At 43.2% G+C, this 21,594-nt stretch overlaps 1 protein-coding gene across 1 annotated transcript in view; it reads left to right on the top strand.

Moving 5' to 3' along the window:
* Positions 1–21,594, top strand: part of Ctnna3 (catenin alpha 3) — a 1,282,010-nt gene that overhangs the window by 53,224 nt on the left and 1,207,192 nt on the right. Inside the window, exon 3 of the mRNA XM_050141069.1 lies at positions 3,599–3,791. Coding sequence (XP_049997026.1) covers positions 3,599–3,791 — 193 coding nt within the window. The remainder of the gene's footprint in view (positions 1–3,598; positions 3,792–21,594) is intronic.

Here is a 21,594-nt window from a genome sequence, read left to right as displayed (position 1 = left end):
CTGCTTCTTGGCGCTCTCACATTCAACGTATAGTGAGTGCACACCACTTAGGATACATCTGGTTGCATGAAATGTTTGACTTTCAGAATTAAAGTAGGAATTTCTTCTTTACATATTACTTGAGACAGCTAACTTAAGACCATTTCTATGAGAGGAGGCCTTCTTCCTGTATTTATTATTATTATTTAATTATTTGTATTATTAGTGATCAGACCTGGAACATTCTAGGCAAGCATAAGCATCCTATTGTCAAGCCACACCCCTAAGCCCAACTTCCCTCTACATATGTATAATATGTATAATATATATATATTTCGTGGGTCTGGGTCTTACTAAGTTGCTCAGGCTAATCTTGAAATCATATTTGAGCCCAGACAAGCCTTATGATCCTCCTGTCTCAGCCTCCCAAGTAGGTTGGATTACAGGCCTGTGTCACCAGAACTGGTTTACTATTATTATTTATAAGCATATACTAACTGTATAAAATAACAGGCTTCATTACGAATGACATTCCAATACTTCAATGTAGTTCATTTCCTTTTTATCTTCGGTGAAGGTTTTTTTGTAGCAAAGATAGGGATATAGACTAAAAGCCTGCTCAATGAAGTTACAAGCCTAGAGGTTTCCCAAATTTAAAAATCTTCTAAAATTCCCCCTTCCCCCCCCCAAAAAAAAAAACGAGGGAAGGGGAAGGTTATGTATCTGTGACAAAATATAAAGGAGATAAAATATACTGGATTCTGTAGGATCATCTCTGCTGCAGGTTCAACCCCAAGTTTTGCATTCGTTATAGAAAGAGCTCTCTGTACTGTAAAGGAAAATGAAGAAAGAGCAATGATTGTACAGAATATGGTAAAGTGAATTTTACTGGTTGCTGGTATTCCTTCCGAGATGAGAGACCTTTTCCAATCACACAGCACCCCTCCTCCTGGGTGAGGCACACCTGCTGTGCTTAGTCACAGTGGCTGACAGGAGTAGGTGACAGCCCTTGGGTGAACTGAGGTCTCTTTCTGAACAGGTAAAAACGAGTCATTGGAAATGTCACCTAACGTTAGCCAATATTAAATAACTATATTGGGGTGCTTTAAAAGAAGATTTGGGTTCAAACTACTTATACAAGTGAACAGCTTACAAGTCGCAATTGCATTTTTTTTAACGTAAGCATAATGCTCTTATACAACGTTCTCGTTCACAATTCTCACTTCTGTGACATTTAATATAAAGAACAAAGCATTTCTAGGACGCTCATTTTAATTTCAAAGGTTAGGGTGTTTTGCGGAAAGCATTTGGTGCTTGGAGGATTTAACAATAGCGGGAGACTGTGCGCGGTGGGAGGGAACCTTTCAGAGGAGACACTCGGCTCCGCTTCAAACCAGAGTTTTAAGCTAGGCGTTAATCTAGACAAAAACTTTTTAACTCTGTAAACGGGCAGAGAATCTTGCCGTTTGGTGTCTGTGAAAGCCCCGGTGGTCCACCAGGCTGCTTGTCATCTTCTAGGTGCCCTTCAGCTGCCGGTAAAGCATCCCAGTGTGCTGTGAACTGCCCACATCACACTCATGTGGGAGGTGGAGGCTGGGGCAGGGGAGACAAGATTAGGCCTAAAGAAAGCACCTTTGACAGGGATTGTGGTGGCCAATTTTTGTACCTCCTTTGTGCACAGACTAGAAAATACGCAGCGTGTCTCGTTATGAATTGTGAAAGCACTGGACCGCACTTAGCCAATTTGTAGTCTAGCTGGATAGTGGGATTTCCCTCCTACCTAAGTTCTGCCCTATCAACAGGCCCAAAACAGTTTCTTTATTAACCAATGAAAGCAACACAAAGACAGAAGGACCTCCTACACCAGCTGACCACTGTGTGGATGGACCACATTTTCACCATCCAGCCATCTGCTAATGGACATCTAGGTTGTCTCCAATTTCCAGCTCTTATTTACAGAGCAGCACTGAACATGAGCGAGTGTTTCTGTAGTAGGACATGGAGTCCTTTGGGGAGATGCCCAAGAGTGATAGAGCATGATCTTGAGGTAGATCTATTCCCGGCTTCCTGAGGAACCACCACACTGATTTTCATAGTCAGCCCCTTATTTTTAAATTTTATTTATTGATGTGTATGTGTGTGTGCGTGCGTGCATATGTATACTATGTGTGGACACATGTGCCACGGAGTGCTTGTGGAGGCCAGAGAACAGCTGCCAGGCATTAGTGTCCTCCTCCTACTGTGGCTCCCAGGATGGAACTCTGGTCATTAGCATCCTTGGCAAGTGCTTTTACCCACCTCACTGGTTCTGTTTACTTGTTTCTAGTCGGCAAATAAATGTGGATATTGAGGGGGTACGATGGTAATTTGATAGGTGTATGCCTTGTGGAAAGAGTCAGCCTAGCTAATTAACATAGCTAGCCTCTCACTGGCTTATCATGGGAGCTCCGGTTTCAGCAGGAGCCCCAGGTCTCCTAACTCACACACTGGATTCAAGTAATTTTTCTGCTATATAAAAGTTTTATCCCAGCATTTCTTCTGGGACCCAAGGTTTAATTAAGAAATGGAAGCAATGGATATTTTTCATAAAGTAATAGTATGAACTTTGGTTTTTAAATATATTTCCCCTTTTAAATTGAGAATTTCATGCACACATATAATGTGTTTTGATCAAATCTACCTCCTCATTCCCTCCTCTCCCACTCCTCCCTTATTCTCCCCCCACTTCTCCTTCCCAAATTTATGTGCTCTTTTTAAAAACCCACGGAGCCCACTTAGCGATACCTACACATGAATGCAGGTAGGACCCTCTATCGGGAGTATGGCTAGCCTCTCAGGGCCCGAGTTTCTGGAGAAAACTGACCCTCTTTCTCCCACCATTCGTCAATTGCTAATAGCTCCTCAATGAGGGTTGCAACTCTATAGCCGGTCCCCAATCCACGCTGGGATTTTGTCCAACTCCATCTTGTACAGGCTTGTGTTTGTAGTCACAATTGCTGTAGGCTCGCTCACGTGTGCAATGGCCTGTCACGTCCAGCAAGTAATGTTTCTCTGCAGACATCCACTCCCTCTGTCTTTCACAGTCTTACAGCCCTTGGCCTGTGAAGGTCCTTGAGCCTCGGTGAGCGGATTGTGACCTTGAACTCTTTATCTTCCCCGCTGCTGTCTCCTGGTGTCTTTTTACCTCCACCATCCCAGTGCTGGGATAGCATATGTGCGCCACCACACCTGGTGTGAGCTGTGCTAGGGCTCGAACTTAGGATCTCATGCTTGCCAATCAAGCACCCTATCCACTGAGCCATGTCACCAGTGTACTTTGACCATCGTTCCACTTCTTTACTAAACACGAATCTTTTCCACACACCCAGAGTCCTCTCAGGCTTTTATCAGTAGTAAAACTTGATGGGGTTCATAACCAGGACTCTCCCTTCCAACCTTCAGTTGGGATTCTGGTGGCTGCCCTTGGAGGGATGACTTGGTTTCTGGGGCTGTAACAACAGTCCCCGGAATGAGCTCTGTTACTGGGACATGATTCTGTTTCTTCTGCACTGGTATCTCTCAAGGCTGGCTTCCCCCTACCAGACGTTCAGTAAGTTCCTTGTGTTTCCTCCAATTTTAGGTTACCACACTTGTCAACTGTCCGCAGAACCCTTCCAACAGGAAAAAGGGACGCTCTAAGAGAGCCAGAGTTCTCCTGGCTTCTGTGGAGGAAGCAACTTGGAACCTGTTAGACAAGGGGGAGAAGATCGCCAAGGAAGCAAGGGCTTTAAAGGAAGAGCTCACAGCTGCGCTCCAGGAAGTTCGCAGAGAGAGTGAGTATCCGGAAGGAAGACAGGAGCAGCCTGCCTCTCCTCAGGGTGTTAGCTGCTGCAGTGGATTTGTGGGTGTTTTGTTTTGCAGGCTCGAGTCTATTAGTCTTGCACACAGCTGTGAAGAGCGAGCTGTGGGAGGCAGAGTGGCCCATTAGGCAGCTCCAGGGTGGAGTCCCAGCCCTGGCTCTTCTCTGGTTACGGAGTCTCTGAATACAGCTCCCCACCTCCAACAACACTGCACTGCAGCTTCTCCATAATAGCCGGAGAGGTTTAATGAAATGAGAGATGCCTTTGCCCCCACACAATGGATTGTAAAGTTGTTTTTTTTTGTTTTTGTTTTTGTTTTTTTTTTTTTTTTTTTTTTTTTTTTTTTTTATTAGTGTTTTCTGTTTTTTTTTTTTTTTATAAACAGATTTTTAACTCTGTGTGCATGTGCGTACTACAGAGGCCAGAAAAAGGCATCAGATCCCCTGTTACAGGTGGTTGTAAGCAGCCCGACACAGGTTTTGGGAGTCAAACTCCAGTCCCTCTGCAACAGCAGTTTACACACTTAACTGTTAAGCCATCTCTCCAGTCCATTTTTGTGTTTTTGAGGCAAGGTCTNCCCCCCCATTTTTGGTTAAGGCTTTGTGAAAACCACACATACTCCATGCTGTGCCTTGCCTATGTTACATAATAAAAGCACATATTCTGCCTTTTAATGTTTTACTATGATAACACAACAATCAACTCCCCCCTCTGCCCTGCCCGAAGATTACAAGTCTCATCTTCAGGATATTTAAAACAAGATTTAAAAAATTTTAATTTGTGCCTATGAAGGTCCATTTGTTCAGTTGCTCTTCACAGGCATACATGAAGGCCAGAGGTGGATGCTGGAATGTCTGTCTGTCTGTGTATGTATGTATGTATGTATGCATCTATCTATCTATCTATCTATCTATCTATCTATCTATCTATCTATCTATCATCTATCTATCTATCATCTACCTATCTATCATCCATCATCTATCTATCCATCATTTATCTGTCTGTCTGTGTGTCTGTCTATCCATCCATCCATCCATCCATCCATCCATCCATCCATCCATCCATCCACCCATCTGTCTATCTATCTGTTTGTCTGTCTGCCTATATCTATGTATATATGATCTATTTATTTACTTGAGACAGGGTCTCTCACTGAATCTGGACCTTGTAGTTTTGGCTAGCTGCCTATGGAGCCCACGGGAACTGCCTGTCTCAGCCTTCCAGTGCTAGGGTGATAGAGTGCATTCCACACCCAAGGTATTTTTTCCCTTTTCACATGAGTGCTAGGGATCGTAATTCAGGTCCTCATGTTTGCTCTGGAACCACTATATCCATGGATCCATTTTCTAGTCCTGAAAGATATCTTAAAAAGAACTATTTGATGATTTTATATTTATTACTTTTGCTGAAACTATTTTGCGAGGGAAAACAAACTAGAACTTTTTTGTTCAACTTCATAAAAAATGTCTGAGTTGTTTAAATGTTTTTCTCCCCTAAACCCTAGTACAATTTTAAGAAAATCAGAAATAGCAGGATATGGTGGTACTGTGACTTCAGTACTCAGGAGGCTGTGGTTGAAGGGTGGCAAGTTATTGGTCAGCCTGAGCTATCTCGTGGACACCCTTGGCACGTGCGTGTGTGCATGAGAGAGAGAGAGAGAGAGAGAGAGAGAGAGAGAGAAAGATGGTATTTCATAATAAAAATAAACATAACAGCCAGTCAACTTTAAACCAAATACAGATCTAGGGGATTATGTTTATATTGTAATTTTTGGTTTCGTACCTCTTAAAGTCAATTCTGTTGTGTACATCTGAGGTGCACAGCACAGTGTCATGGAATTCATGTTGCAAACAGTTTCTACAGTGGGGTACGTGGGTGTAGACCTCCTCTCACATGATTAATCCCCACCTTTTGGTGACAAAACACTTAATGCCCTGGTTCAAGATGGTTCCTTACTGGGCTTCACTGCAGCCCCACCGTTCATTAGAGCCCCAGCTCCACTCTCCCCCCTTTGACACCTCTGCCCTTCACCGTCCCCCATCCCCTCACTGTCCCCATCTTCTCACCCTGTCATGGTAATCACTGTATTTGGCTTTTCTCCCATTTTTCCTTTTAAAATTATGTTTGTTAATTATTATTGTATGTGCATGTGGAGTGTCTATGTGCGTGCGTGCATGCGTATGTGTGTATGCACACAGCATGTGTGTGCGACTCAGAGGACACCTTTTGGGGGTTGGTTCTTGTCTTCCACTGTGGGATCTGGGACTCTAACTCAGGTGAAGGCATGCAGGACAACCCGTTTTTACCTGCTGAGCCGTCGCACTGGAACTCTAGGGCTGGCTTATTTCACTAGCAAACACCCTCCGTTTTTAGGCTGTGGCAAATGACAGGACTGCTTCTTCTAAAACAAAGATGAATCGAAGCCACGCCATATATTTCAGTTTCTTTATCCACCCTCCTATCGGTAAAAAGGAAATTCTCAGAGAAGTCGGGGTTTTAGGGTTGTGCAGTAAATGATGCATGGTTTTCTATTATAGCATGGAATACATATATCTAATATATATCTATATGTATGCGTGCCATATGTGGCACATACAACAGACACACTTGCTGAAGTGCTTTATTCTGATTCTTTTGACAAGTGGAAGGGAACCACCACCCCTTTAGGGAGGGAGGGAAGCATGGACTAGCACGTTTCTGGAATCCAAGGAATGCCTACTGTGTGGAACGCAGAAAGCCACAGTGAGGACATTGTGCCCCCAACTTGGAAGGAATGTTAGCTCCATGGTGGAGCCGAAACAACGAAGAATGGATTACGATCTAACTGACTTCGTGTGACGCTGGAAGCATATTTTAAACAGCCTCTGCCTTCTTCTACTAAATGCCCCTTGTCTAGTGGCATATGAAGGGCTAATGAAAAGCAACCAGTCGCTGTGAGGTGTTGGGAAAAGTGAAAACAGGATTAGAAGTGGAGGGTGGTTTTATTGATGCGGTTATTGACTTATTTTCAAGAAGACCTTTGAGAGTGGTTCATAAAATTAACAGAGACCTAGAGTAGTTTTAGTCTAATTATGAGATTCTGTCCTTCCCTGTTTTATTGCCTCCAGTGGATTTACTTATGAGTCGAAAGCGATAAAAAGGAGAACATCTGTGTTCCCTGGAGAGTGTGCCTGCAGAAGGTGGAGCAAGGATAGTGCAGGGCGCAGATGAAGAAAGGGGATACATGGAGGGGGAGGGAGGGCAGAGATGCAGCCAAAGGGTCCACGAGGCCGAGACTGCTCCCAGTCCCTCTTCATCTTACACTGTAAGATGTAGATGTACATGTACTCGTACACCTGGACACAAGCAAGGAACTAAATCTGAAATTTTATTCAAATAGTTTCTAGATTATTTACAGACGGACATAGATATTAGCTAAGAACTTACCTGTATCGTGCATACTCCCTTTGAATAGCCACGACTTCCCTGCAGTCTGCAGATCTTGCGTCTAAGCCACATACATAATTGTTACTTAGTGGTTTGTTGAAGAATAACATATATTCATAAAGGTACATACTCTATTGGGATCTCCTCAATATATTTTCACGTTCTGCACTCAGGTTCATGTAACCTCCGTGCAGATCAAGAACTAAAACATTACTAAGGGTCGGGGGTGTGGTGGCACAGTGCCACCACTCGGGGGCAGAGGCCGAGGTCCACCTGCCTCTGCCTCTCTGCCTCTGGCGTCCATTGTGAGTTCTGGGCCAGAGGCAGATGGATCTCTGTGAGTCTGAGTTCTGCCTGGTCTACATTGTGAGCTCTGGGCCAGTCAAGCATACATAGTGCCCTGTTTCAAAACAAGCAAGCAAGCAAATATTCAGTGGTTAAGGACACTGAATGCTGCTACAGAGGACCCACATTCAAATTCCAGCACCAACTTGACAGCTCACAACCATCTGTTACTACAGTTCTAGGGGACTGTGCCCTCTCCTGCCCTCTGTTGGTACTTCATTCATGTGGTGCATGCGTACACTCAGACCCACAGGTCCACATAAATATATAAAAAGGACATTCAAGAACAGAACAGAAACAACAAAGGAACATTGCTAAAATCCCATAAGTAGCCCTTATGCCTCAAACAGTAACTATACTCTCACAAACAAAATATCCCCACAGATGTTCTTAATCTTAATGAATCAAACTTTTTGGCTTGCCTCTTTATGTATAGATTTTTTTAAAAAGATTTTATTTATTTATTAAGTATACAGTGTTCTGCCAGAAGAGGGCACCAGATCCCATTATAGATGGTTGTGAGCCACCATGTGGTTGCTGGGAATTGAATTCAGGACCTCTGGAAGAGCAACCAGTGCTCTTAACCTCTGAGCCATCTCTTCAGCCCCCTATAGATTTTTTTTATGTCTGTAAAAACTTGTTTAAGAGTACTGTAAACTTGAGAAGAGTCTCTCTAAAGTTACCATTTAGATCATATATACAACAATTGCCTTAGCGTCCTTGTTTTTTAACTGTGCTATCTGACCACATGGATTCTTTGTTTTCCGAGACAGGGTTTCTCTGTGGTTTTGGAGCCAGTCCTGGAACTAGCTCATGTAGACCAGGCTGGTCTCGAACTCACAGAGGTCCGCCTGCCTCTTGACCACATGGATTCTGTTTTTACTGACCGATATTGCTTTATGTCTGAGAAACACCTTTTTTTTTTTTTTGTCTGTGAATAGTGGTTTTGATTATACACACCTGGCAGTCTGCTGAGTCAACTAGAGGGTCTGTATTCTTCTATCTTACCCCGGAGACTGTTAAGTTTTGCTTCAGCGAATGGTTGATAACTAAGCAGACACCAGAGGGTTCGTTTAACCTTTTAAAAAGGTTAAGTCTGTTTAATTTCCCCATCAGTCTTACAGAGGACTCTTAGTCTTCAGGATATAGTCTTTAGTTTCATAGTATGGGTTCTGAGGCATTTAAAAGGATTATTTGATGTGTTGACCAAAACTATTTAGCACAGAGGCCACTGTTCCCGAAAAGAGTACAATTAATAGAATAGTACAGCCTCTTGAAAAGTTTATTTATACTTATATTTGTACTTGCTGGGCCTTTGGCATTGCCCAGCACATGCTGTGGAGTTTTAGGAAAACTCATGTGAGGTTTCAAAGTTCTGTCTATCTGTAGTTTTCTCTTCCACGAGATTTTTTTTTCACCTTCAGAAGAAATGCCACATGATGATATCTCTCAGCGTGAATTAGATTTTCTCTGGCTTCTGCTTGCTTTCCATCATTACCACGTGACCTCCACGGCTGCTATTTTCTCTGTTATCTGTGAAAACAACAGTTTAACATGTTTTACTCCATCACTTTCAGACCGAGAAGCAGCCACCTTCATCTTGATGTTTTAATTCTGTGCATATGACTTTAAGTTGAAAGTGAGTTCTTTTCGGCAAGTTGCTCTTTACCCTCTGGACTGCATGACGTCAATTAAGGATCTAGCCACCAGTCTTACTGCTACCTCTTTGAACTTTATGAACTTCCCCCCTCTGTCACATTTTAAAAATTATTTTTCAGCTGGGCAGTGGTGGCATACGCCTTTATTCCCAGCACTCGGGAGGCAGAGGCAGGTGGATCTCTGTGAGTTCGAGGTCAGCCTGGTCTTACAAGAGCTAGTTCCAGGACAGGCTCCAAAGCTACAGAGAAACCCCATCTTGAAAAAAAACCCAAAAATATAAAAAAATGATTTCTTTTTTTCTTTCAACAGTACTATTAGAATCTACTTTGACTTGGTTTTCTTGGTGTTTATCCTGTTAGAAGTTTCTGGCACTTTCAGTACCACCTGTGTTGGTGTGTGTGTGTGGGTGGAGGCTGGAGGAGGATGTTAGATCCCCTGGAGCTGGAGCGGTGGATGTTGTGAACTGTCATGTAGATGACGGAAATCAAACCCAGGTTCTCTCTGCATGAGTCAAAGTGTTTTCGCCAGTGAGCCATCTCTCCAGCTCCAAGAGAATAAATACATGGTGTATTCATAGGCATTCAGCACCGGATGCTATTCTCAGTTACCGGGTTCTTAATTTTCTTTTCTTTTTTTCTTTAGTTACTGGGTTCTAAAAGCGACGCTTTCCCCTACTGCATAGAAATCTAGAAAGACACATGATGCGCTGTGGAGGTTGAGATAACCTGTGCTAACTCACCTTGCTTGAGAAGCTCATTGGCGGCATGCCTTGTCTCTCAGAATCAATTTTAAAGACAAATAGCAAACAGAGATACTGTTTATTCTTGCTAATGATCTAGGCGCGGTAGAGGAAACTGTTAAGATTGTTCACACAAGACCACAGCTCTCTCTTTATGTTTTTAATTATAAAGAATGAGTTCTTTATCCCATAAAACAGCCAGAAGTAATATTAATTAGGGTAAAATAGTTTTTTATACAAACGTTAACTTCCTTATTGTAACAATAGCATAGTTTTAGTGGTGAAATAAAGTGAATATAAAAGAATTGGTTTCTTAATGTAAAGGGAAGTAACTAAGCTGAGATTCCAAGAGTGTTTGGGGAAAGAGGAAGGTTCAGCTCTTTTGTATACAGTCCACACATGCCAGCATGCCTGCTCAGATGGAGAACAGCACCAACCCTGCCTCCCTCTGCAAGTGCTTTAGTGTGAATTATCTGGACATGGGATGTACAGCCTCATGTCTAGTCGTGTGTACCAGAGCCAGCAACTGCATACAGGTACTACTGACTTCATGTTCGTGTGTGAGGTGGGAGGGGACCTGCAGATGCACAGGCTGCATGTTCATGTGTGAGGTGGGAGGGGACCTGCAAATGTATTGGATGCCCTGCCACTGCTGAAAGACTTCCTATCCAATTTTACTTATGGGCATCTACTAAAGCGGTCACAAACCAGTTGGAGGGATGCTGAGATTAGTGAGGAGCTTTTGAATTCATCAATGGCTTTCTCTCTCCTAGATATAGATGGTGGCCTCTTACACTAAAAGAAATGTTTTGCTCTCCAGTGTGCTCATTTGAGAATCTCCCAGAGGCGAGTGTGTAGAACTTCGGTTTAGAGCCACAGTGCATGGCTCAGTACTATTTCTGGCAGACCCTTCCCTGTGGTAGAAATTAGGAGCTTGTTCTTGGTGGGAAGTAATCTACCTTCTCCAAAACGTACATTCTCTGGTCTGGTGAGGGGGCTCAGGAGGTAAAAGGGCTTGCCATCAAGCCCAATGGCATAAATTTGATTCTTGGGACTCACATGGCAGGAGGAGAGAAGTGACTCCCAAAAGTTGTCCTCCGACCTCTATTGGCCTGCCATAGCAGGCCCCCCTCCCCCGCCACGCAGTGATATAATGTAATGACAATAAAAACAGATACTCCTGTATTTCTCATGTACAAAATATAAGTATTTGGGTTATATTTTCCTTAGAAATTAACAGGTATTTTTAATCAATTCAAAGTAATTGAATATTGGTGAAATAGGGTATATATTTCAGTACATTTATACATGTAATGTATAATGTTTAGGTCAGGGTAATTTGTATGCCCACAATCTCAGGCATAGATCTATTTTTTTTCAGTTCAGAATATTCAAAATCATCTTCTTCTTCTTCTTCTTCTTCTTCTTCTTCTTCTTCTTCTTCTTCTTCTTCTTCTTCTTCTCCTTCTCCTCCTCCTCCTCCTCCTCCTCCTCCTCCTCCTCCTCCTTCTTCTTCTTATTCCCTCTTCCTCTTCCTTTTCTTCCTCTTCTTCCTCTTCCTTCCTCTTTTTTTGAGACAAGGTTTCTCTGTGTAGCCCTGGCTGTCCTGAAACTCACTCTGTAGACCAGGCTGGTCTCAAACCCATAGAGATCCACCTGACTCTGCCTCCCCAAGTACTGAATTAAAGGTGTGTGCCACACTCCTCAGCACTCTGGATTTCTTAAAATGTTCCTTACTGCCTCTTCAATTTTTCAATGCATGTTTAAAAAATTGTATTATTATTTCTTTTATGTGTTTGAGTGTTTTGCCTAACTGTTTAGGTATAAGCCAAATGCATGCCTAGTATCCACAAAACCCAGAAGAGGGCCCTGGGACTTCTGGGATTGAAGTTACAGTTGTGAACCACCAAGTTGGTCCTGGAAATCAAACCTCTAGGTCCTCTGGAAAAGCAGTCAGCGCTCTTAATCACCAAGTCGTCTCTCTAGAATCCCAATGAATGTTTTGAGGAAGGAAGTAAATAATGTCTTAATGAATCACTGGTATCCATTCTGTATCACCTGTATTAAATAAGTTTGAAATTCAATTATATTAAATATTCATTGTAAAGGAAGGTAGCCTCTCGGCTTTAATGAACCATTCCTGAATGGTCAGCTCCATCTACTCTGCTTAAGCATGTTGCAGTTAGGGGTTTGATAAAATGTTCGGTATTTGCCGCCAATTACTTAGCATATGTCTGGGTTCAGAAGCAACAGCCGCTGCCCGCATTATTTCCATCTATTGATGTGTTGATATCGCATGCCTCTGACTGTTGCTGCATCTCCAGTATTCTTAGACAAACATCAAATCACAAATATAGCAGTCTTCTCACTAAATCCTGAGATTCAGTAAAACTCTTCACTGGAGGGGAAATGTTGGGGGCTCGCAGACCCCTAGCCCCTTGACTTTCTTTGCCTGCCTCGACCTTTTGCCTGCTGGAGCGAACTGAGCACGAGACCCCGCCTGCAGCTGGTCTGAGCACGAGACCCCCGCTTGCAGCTGGTCTGAGCACGAGACCCCGCCTGCAGCTGGTCTGAGCACGAGACCCCCAGCTTGCAGCTGGTCTGAGCACGAGACCCCGCCTGCAGCTGGTCTGAGCACGAGACCCCCGCCTGTAGCTGGTTTGAGCACGAGATCCCGGCCTGCAGCAGAAAGATCCCAAGAGCTGGGCGTGGCTAAGGATCCCTACATAAGCTTCCCCTGAGCCCGATAAAAGTTGGCATTGGGACTTTGGTATCGAGGATGACCCGTGTCCATGTCTCTCCCTGTGTGCCTCTGTGTGTTTTTAAAGTCTCCAGCTAAGTTTCTGGCTCGCATACTGTCTTGTGATGGCACGGGCGCTACAGAACCATTTGGCTTTTTACAGGGAAAGACAAACTAATCCTGGAACATATTTTAACAGACACACATGGCGTTCTATAGCTGGCAGAATGTTTATGGAAACAGTTCCATTGGAGACGACGAGCTAATTAGTTACACTGCGTGTAACCCAGTAGTTGTTGGAAAACACTCAGCCTAGTACCCCCTAGCGTCCACTTGAAAAAACGACAGTAGGCTTTGCTTCCAGTGCATTTGATTCCTCGGCACACCTTTCCTTGTCACTCGTGATGAGGTGGACCGGCATGTGGAAAGTCCTTTATAGGTATGTGTGCAGCCACCCCCCAGTGATAGTCCTTGAGATGCTGAACCTATGACAGATAGACATACTGATTTGAGGAATAACAGTACTGCCAGTTTTGGAAGTATGAGAGATTCCGCAGGCGATCCACCATTACTCTGATGCGTAGCCAGGGGTGAGCCGTCTGACATGAAAACGTGACCTTAGATCTCAGTCTGCAAAGCGGTGAGTGATGCACCAGCTAGGATGCTGCTCTCCTTCGTGGTCAGAGAGCAGCTGCCTTTCTCCAGTCTTTTGATAGATGCTGGTATCATGCTGAAAGTGATCCAAGCTAATGCCTACACAGCACGGGCCTGAATATTATGGGTTGTTGCACATCCGACTCCAAAAGAGTGCACTAAGCAGCTGGCAAGTTGTCAGGGTCGTCGTCTGTCTTAGGCACTGTTCTATCGCTGTGAAGAGACACCATGACCAAGGCGGCTCTTATGAAAGAAAGCATTTAGTTGGGGGGCTTGCTGGGAGTTCCAGAGACTTAGTTCATTACCATGATGGTAGGGAACACGGTGGCATGGAAGGTGGTGGAGAAGAGGTTGAGAGCTACATCCTAATCTGTGAGCAGAGAGAGAGAACTGGGCTTAGCATGGGCTTTTGAAATCCCAAAGCCCACCATCACTTCTTCCAACAAGGCCACACCTTCTCTGATAAGGCAAGTCTTCTAATCCTTCTAACGCTATCAAAGAGTTCCTCCCACTCCCTGGTGACTAGCATTCAGATAAAGAAGCCTATTGGGGCCCTTTCTGATTCCTAGTCCACTCCTGTGACCACGACAAATGTGCTGAGACAAACAGGGAAGAGAGGGCTTATTTGGCTTAAGATTCTAGGCTGTGCTCGGTTACTGTGGAAAGGTCAAGGTGGGAACTTACACAGCGCATCCACCATCATGAACGGAGAAGGCAGGCAGGCGATGGATTGTTGATTACATGCTTTCTTCTCCCTTATGTAGTTCAGGGTCCAGGTTAGGGAATAGTGCTGCCCTGGGTGGGCTGGGTCCGTCAGTAACAGAGACGGTTCCTCACAGACGTGTCCATAGGTCAACCTAGATGATTCCTAGATAATAACGATGCTCTAGGTAATCCCTCATTAAGAGTCTCTTCCCAGGTAAATCTAGGCTGTGTCAAGTTGACAGAATTAACCAGTATAACCAGGAATAAAAGTCTCAAGAATATCTATTCTTGACTATTCCCATTTCTTCAGTTTTTTTTTTTTAATTCTTTGAAAGTTATCTGGTTCTTAGCCTTTCCCTTTTCCTGAAATTACTATGACTCTAGAGTGATATTTTGCCATGTGCTCATTCCTCTTCTCCTTCACTGGTTCTGTCTTTACATGTGTTAGCTTGCGTCCACCTGATGACAGGCAATAACTCACTGAACAACTCCGCTTCCTGTTTCTCTGTCCTCCTCTTGAACTCACGTCCTCACTGTACCTTGTCTGTTCTGGTGCATGGACGATTTATTGTTTAATATAATTTATGTCGGCACATTTGAACTCTCTTCTGCTTCTCTGCTCTATCTGTTTACTGTATCGAGACTATCCCTACCTTCTCTCTAGGACATTACACGTTGTGTTCTCCACCTCCTCCCTCACTTTCCTCATTGACTCCTCCCTATCGTTTCCTTGTATGTTTTCCTGAAGCATTAGTTTTAGGAAGGTTCCGTCTCCTCATTTCCTTGAGGAGCCTTTTCGTTTCAATGGACTTTGTTCTAGCTACAACGCTGACAACTTTCAGCGCTCATGGAAAGCTCTACTGCCAAACTCTGCTGGCTTCTTTTTGTCAGTACTCTGGTAATTTTGCAGCTCAGTTCCGTAGTGCATCCTTCTTGGGAATATTTGATGTGCAGCACAAGAACCCAAACCCTGGTCCTCAACTGGAACTCCCCTCCTAGGAAATTCTAGGTTGTGTCAAGCTGACAGTAAAAACCAACCAGCATATCCTCAGTGAATCCAGGCATGCTACGGCTCTCTGTATCAAGAAGACACTGTTTCTTAACATTTTTCCCTAACTGCTGGCTCTTACATTTTTTTCTTACCTCTTCTGGAACATTCTTTGATCCTTGGATAGAATGATATAGGTATCCCGTTTAGGGCTGAGCATTCCCCAAGTCCTTATTCTCCATACTTTGACCAATTATGAATCTCTGTATTAACTACTGCTTGCTACATTAATGATTAATTTTTGACTATTTATTTTTTTTATTTTGAGGCAGAATCTTGCTATATAGTAAGATAGTCCATTAGCTTATGTGGACAATCCTTCTTCCTCAGTTTCTGAGTGCTGGGTTTATAGGCATAAGCCACAACCTTGGCTCTTTGGTTTTTGTAAGCACTAATACTTGCAAACGTGCTGATCATTAGTTTTTAATATTGTATATATGGCTTGCATTATATTTCTTATTGAATACTGCTCTGCTAATTACCTGCTGTGCCTGACCCCAGTTGAGAGTAGACAGATGTGTGGAACCAGAGCTGTCTCCTTTAGAGACAGGAAGGCAGCCTTGGTTGTGCTTGAGTTCATAGTCTTTGGCTACCAACACTGGTATCCTATACTTCACTTGGAAGCATAATTTCTAGGTGAAATATAGTTTTGAATCCTTTGTATTCTTTCATACATTTGATCATGTGCTGTATTGAATTTGGCTGAGATCGACAATATAGTTAATAAGGTCTCAATGGATAGGAGTTACCAAGCTCTATTGATTTCCTATGCTCTATTACTTAGGGGCCTGCGTGTGTAGGGCATTAACAGAAGCAACACCATTTTGTTTATCTGTTTTAGTGCTTGTTTCTGAATTAACTACACGGCAGACAACTATCAATAGTTTTGATTTCTTTGGAGAGAGCTTTATGTATTATGAATCCCAAGGGGAATTTTATTGTTCAGAGCTACGATGCTTTCAGGCTTGGGAGCTGGCAATGCACAGGCAGTGATAAATTGAGATACAGTCAGTTTACTGGGAGTCGAGGAAATGGAAAAGACCCAATATAATACAATATAATACTCAGAGCCAGAGGTAAAAGATTTTTCTCTTTCCCCCAATTTGTATGTGGCATTTTGGACAGAAAAAAAATGCGTATTTCTTTTCCTGGGAAGGGGGTTGATAAGGCTCCAGGAAAATGGAAAAGACCACACTCCAGAGCTTTCTGTCTTCTCACCTCCCCTCTGAGATCAGGCTATGAGACAGAACGGGCTCACCTTTCCTGTCTTATATATGAGAGCTGAAGGAGAGGCCCTAGATTCAGTGTCTCAGAACTCCTAAAAGTCAGGCAAAAATGTTTAAAAACAAAAAGGACAAAGAAGGAATATTACATTATGGACTAAAGAAAGTCGTGTGTTAGAGAGGAAATTCTAATGTCAGGTTTCTTCCTCCCTGCCTCCATCACGTCTTTCCTCTTTCCCTCCTTTCTTCAACCTTCTCTTTCCTGGACATTTAATATAATAGTCTATAAATGTTTATTGTCCTCTGATTTCATCAAAAAGCAAAAGTTCTCATCTCTTCCCGTTATGAGATTAAAGTAATAGAAATTAATTTTAGAGTATCCAATGAGAGTAGTTATAGGAACAAATGAGCTGCAGATGTCATAGAATCTTTAAACGCACAAGTATAAGAAAGCACAGACTAGGGGAATGGTCAGAATGAAAAGGTCTGGTGATTGTTCAAAAGATGTTGAACTTGGTTCTAACCTGCACATCATTACTGTAGAGCAGCCTGCGATGGAAGACAGCGTCTCCTGCACTTCTTCTTTCCTTCCAGCATCCCGACGGGAAGCTTCATTGCCCCAGCCTCCTCTCGGAGGAAGCCCCTTCCACCCTTTATCTCCTCATGGTTACTCTGTAACTTTGTGTGCTGATAACACTTCCCCTTGACTGGCCAACACAGAGGTCCTTCTATATTTACTCTTTTCTGACATATGAGTTTCGTTCATAAGTATGCGCCTATATCTCACCTGATCTTGATTTTATTTTCTGATGATGCATTGCTTTTAGATTTACAGTTGTCTCTGTTGCATATGCTGTCATTTCTAGGCAAGGTCCTGACTCTGATTTATAGTAAGAACAGAACCCACTCCATTCCTACTCTCTTCCCTCTTGGATCCCATCATTCCCTTCTAACTATATTCGTTTTGCTAAGGATACGCAGTAAGAATGAAGTTATCCGCTTTCGCTCATCAGTTGGTAGTACTAGTTGAACAGCAGCACATGACATTCATGCTGGCATGGCTCTCATGTCTTATTTGCTGCGTGGTAATGTACTACATTAAGACTGCCTTCAGTACCAAGGGTTGCAACCTCAGGCTAATCAAGAGAAAGAGTCCATGGGGGAGGTCAAATGCATTTTCTCTTTCAATTCTTAACATCATGTTACTTTTAGGGCTGGGGAGATAGCCCAGTAGTTAAAGGCACTGACTGCTCTTTCAGAGAATCCAGGTTGAATTCCCAGCTCCCTCATGACGGCTCAGAACCATCTGTAACTCCAGTTCCAGGGGATCTGGTGCCCCCTTCTGCTCTCTGTGGGCACTGCAGATACATGGTACACAGGTATTGATGTGTGCCATCCCCAAAGGCACACCACATCCCTTATTTAGCATCTTTTTTCTTCTCAGCAGACTCCCTCTTTCTTACCATAAGACAGCGTTGGTGCTCTCTTTCAGGATATGAAGAGCTTTACTCTGGCATTCGGTAGCACCTCCCTTTCTCCTCAGATAACCTCCTACATATGTTGGGAAGAGAGCCCCCAAATGACTTGAGGAAAGTGACGAGCCTCCCCTGGAACAGGGAGCACAGTGTTCCACACACAGGAACACAGCATTGGCTTTCAGATCTGTCACGGGGCTCTGTCTTCTCTCTCCCGGCAGCTGGCGGACAAGGCCCCTTACACTCCTGCAGACAGACTGACTTCTCAGGCCGTGTTCCTCACGCTGCAGCTCTCCCTTCTCTCTCTCTGTTCATCTCTCAACACCGTCCCGTCAGAGTTCCAGCTTCTGGCTCCATACTAAATCTTATAACGCTGGTTTCTTTTCTGCAGTTTTATATTTTCATGTGAGTGAGGTCCGTAGAAATAGGTGGTTGAATAAGAGCGTTCAGGGTGTTGTCCTGAAAGACCACCCGCAGGCTGGAATGGCCATGGCCAAGGTGAAGTCAGCAGTTAAAAGGCATTGCAAATAGTTCACTGAGGCCAGAGGTTGAGTTAGATGGAATTAAATAACTTAAACACTCACTTATTTAATGTTGGAACTACCCTTGAAAAGACTGCATCAGATAAGCTAGGAGTCAGGACAGCTGCTAAGATTTCACACAGCTAATAACTATTATAAGCTTAATTGTTGCAAGGCATAGAATTTCTGGGCAGGTGTCTGTACAAAGTGAACAGTTTTCTCCTTTGTATTTCTAGATTAATGTTAATTCTTTTCTTTAACAATTACATGGAGCTAGAGAGACAGCTCAGTGGTTAAGAGAACGTGTTTTTGAAGAAGAGCTAGGTTTGGTTCCCCGCACCCACATTTGGTGGTTTGACTACTTGGGACTCCAGGTCCAGGGAATCTGGTGTCCTCTTCTGGCTCCATGAGCACACACACTCACGTGGCACACACATAGACAAGCAGACACACATAATACACATAAATAAAAATAAAAAATCCTAAAGTGTAAAAATTGCATTGTGTGTGTGCCTACACGTGGAAGTCAGAGGACAGTTTATGAGAGCTGAGCCTCTCTTTCCACCACGTGGGTCTTGGGAATTGAATTTAGGTTGTCAGGATTGGAAGCAAGTGTCTTTACCCACTGAGCCATCTTGCTGGACCTAATGCTATTCTTAAGCATGGGACTCATTTGCTATAGGTAAATAGATGAATTATCTCAAGTATCTGGGAAGTCACTTAACTGTTCCGAATGGCCATGTCAAACATAACAAGAAGAGGCACGATTGAGTGGTTAATCACTCCCCTTCTCTTCCCTCTCATGATTGTTACATCAAAAGCTCTTCAATGAATGACAGGCTGTGAATAATTTCTAAGCATAGAGAGCTGCCTTGCCCCCATACAACGTCACACCTTCTCAAAAGCACTTTGAGATCCTTGGTGTGTGCACATCCTCCCATCTGTTGTGTGTGTTGGGACTGCAGAGTTGAATTTCTAGAGGACATTCTTCCTCCTCAAGGTTTCAGTACCTTTCCCAGGATACTCTAGTAGTAGGAAATGGGTCTCTTAACATTCAAGTCACTGCTATTTCTCTCACACTAACAAGAGACATTTGGGCTAGAGACTCTCTAAATAGTTGTTATATTTTAAAAAGACTATAAAACATCTAGATTTAGCTCTTTACCCGTCGCGTTCCTACAGAACCAGAGCTTGTTAACCCATCCCAACAGAACCATTAAGAGAGAGGCTGATTTGACTTCAAAATACTAGTTAGACCAATTGTTAGTGTAACTCGTAAGATTAAAATTGATCACACACGACAGTATAACAGACGAATCTGAGGCACACTCTTTGGGCTTGGTTCTAAAGGATTATTGGGAGGTGGGTGCATCTGTGCGTCTGAAGGGTCATCGTGGAGGGAAAGGAGTTGGTGAACTCAATGCATGCTCTTTACAGCTGATTGGGTTTTGTATTTTTCTTTTTATCTCACCCATGTACACTCTGCTTTAAGATCAGTTCCAAATCTGAAATTATGATTGAGTGACAGAACCAGAAGTTGCAGCAGTATTCTGTGTCAGTGAGTTTTAGGTTCACAGAACAAGTGAAGAATCTGGAAGCAAAAAGGGATAGTTACTAAGGAAACAACAAAGAAAGAAAATTATTTTGTTACAAACTATTAAAAAATAGTCCTCAGGAGGCTCAGACTAGTCTCAAACTCACTCTATAGCTGAGGCTGGCCTTGCATTCCTGAGGCTCCTGGTTCTACCTCCCAAGTGCTGGGATTCTCTGTGAGCCACTGTGTCTGGCCCAGACAGAGTTTTACATGAAAATTATAAACGTTACTCTAAATTTGAAAGGTTCTAAGTGTCATACCAAAACCAACTTGAAGAAACCCATAGGAGTTTCTCCAGCCAGCCATGAGGATACTCCGATCTTCCAGGGTCTACAATAACACGAGTCTTTGGACGGCTCGAGCGGAGTCTTGCATGTTCTTAGCCTTTCTCTCTGCTCACGCGTTATCCTAGTTTATATTTCTGTTGTGCTTTTCCTCTCAGCACTGGAGACTTTCGAGGAGACGTAAATGTATTTGAACATCCCTTCTCCTTACCTAGGGCTCTCGGTCTGTAGTGCTGACCCCAAAGAAGGATCTGGGGGCTCTAATTCCCTTTACTACCAATGAAAAATTCCGTTGCCTGCTTTTTTTTTTTTTTTTTTTTGATCAAGATTTTCGACCTGTCCTTTTTTTTCCCGTAGGTTTGCCATTTACCCAGTTCAGTAAATACCGGTTTCAGCCATGCTGGGAAAGAGGTATTTGAGAGTGAAGGTCACTATTGATAGGCCACTGGCTAGGAACAGTCGAATCTCTGAAATGATGTGCAGATAACTAGTTTCATAATAAATTGAGAAAGGAGGTCCTGTCGCAGCTCCACAGCTAAGGAATTGTTCTAGAAGTCTCATGGGAATAGCTTTGATTTTGACATAATAAATCTTCACGTGAAAAGGATAGAATATTAATGTGGTATGGAGAATACCTTTGACTTTTTTTTTAATTTATTAAAGATTTCTGTCTCTTCCCCACCTCCGCCTCCCCTTTCCCTCCCCCTCCCCCAATCAAGTCTTCCTCCCTCGCCAGCCCAAAGAGCAATCAGGGTTCTCTGCCCTGTGGGAAGTCCAAGGACCACCCTCCTCTACCTTTGACTTTTAAGAACTCTATGCGTATCTAAGACTTTTCTCTGGGGAGGAAAATGTTTCATTTGTTTTCATTGTACTTGCTTGATGATTTTGACACAGAAAAACATGGTGTGAGTTTCTATGGACTTTCTATAAAGTTGGTGAACTGGCTAGGTGAGCTGGAGATTGAATTAGTTCTCCAGTACTGTGCTTTGAAAAGAGAACAAAGTAATAATCCATTTTGGAATTATAATGGGAGAATTATTAGAGATGGTTTAATTAGTTTCAACTGCTCAAATTTTTCAGTTTAGCTAATGGTATTCTTCGCAGGGTATCCAGGGATCTCCCTGTTTGCCCACTCTGCATGCTCATTCATTACTGTATCTTTTTAACTTAGAGGTTTATTTATTTATGTATTTTGTGTAGTTGAGTCTTCTATCTGCATGTAGGCCTGCATAGCAGAAGAGGGCTCCAAATCCCATTATAGATAGTTATGAGTAGCCATGTGGGTGCTGGGACTTGAACTCAGGTCCTCTGGAAAAGAAGCCAGTGCTCTTAACCACTGAGCCATCTCTCCAGCCCCCACTAT

Source organism: Alexandromys fortis, unplaced genomic scaffold, assembly GCF_014885135.2.
Source record: "Alexandromys fortis isolate MF-2015 unplaced genomic scaffold, M_Fortis_MF-2015_v1.1 scaffold_9, whole genome shotgun sequence".
Lineage (NCBI taxonomy): Eukaryota > Metazoa > Chordata > Mammalia > Rodentia > Cricetidae > Alexandromys > Alexandromys fortis.
Note: the sequence above shows the minus strand (reverse complement) of the source record. Positions and strands in the feature narration are given on the sequence as shown.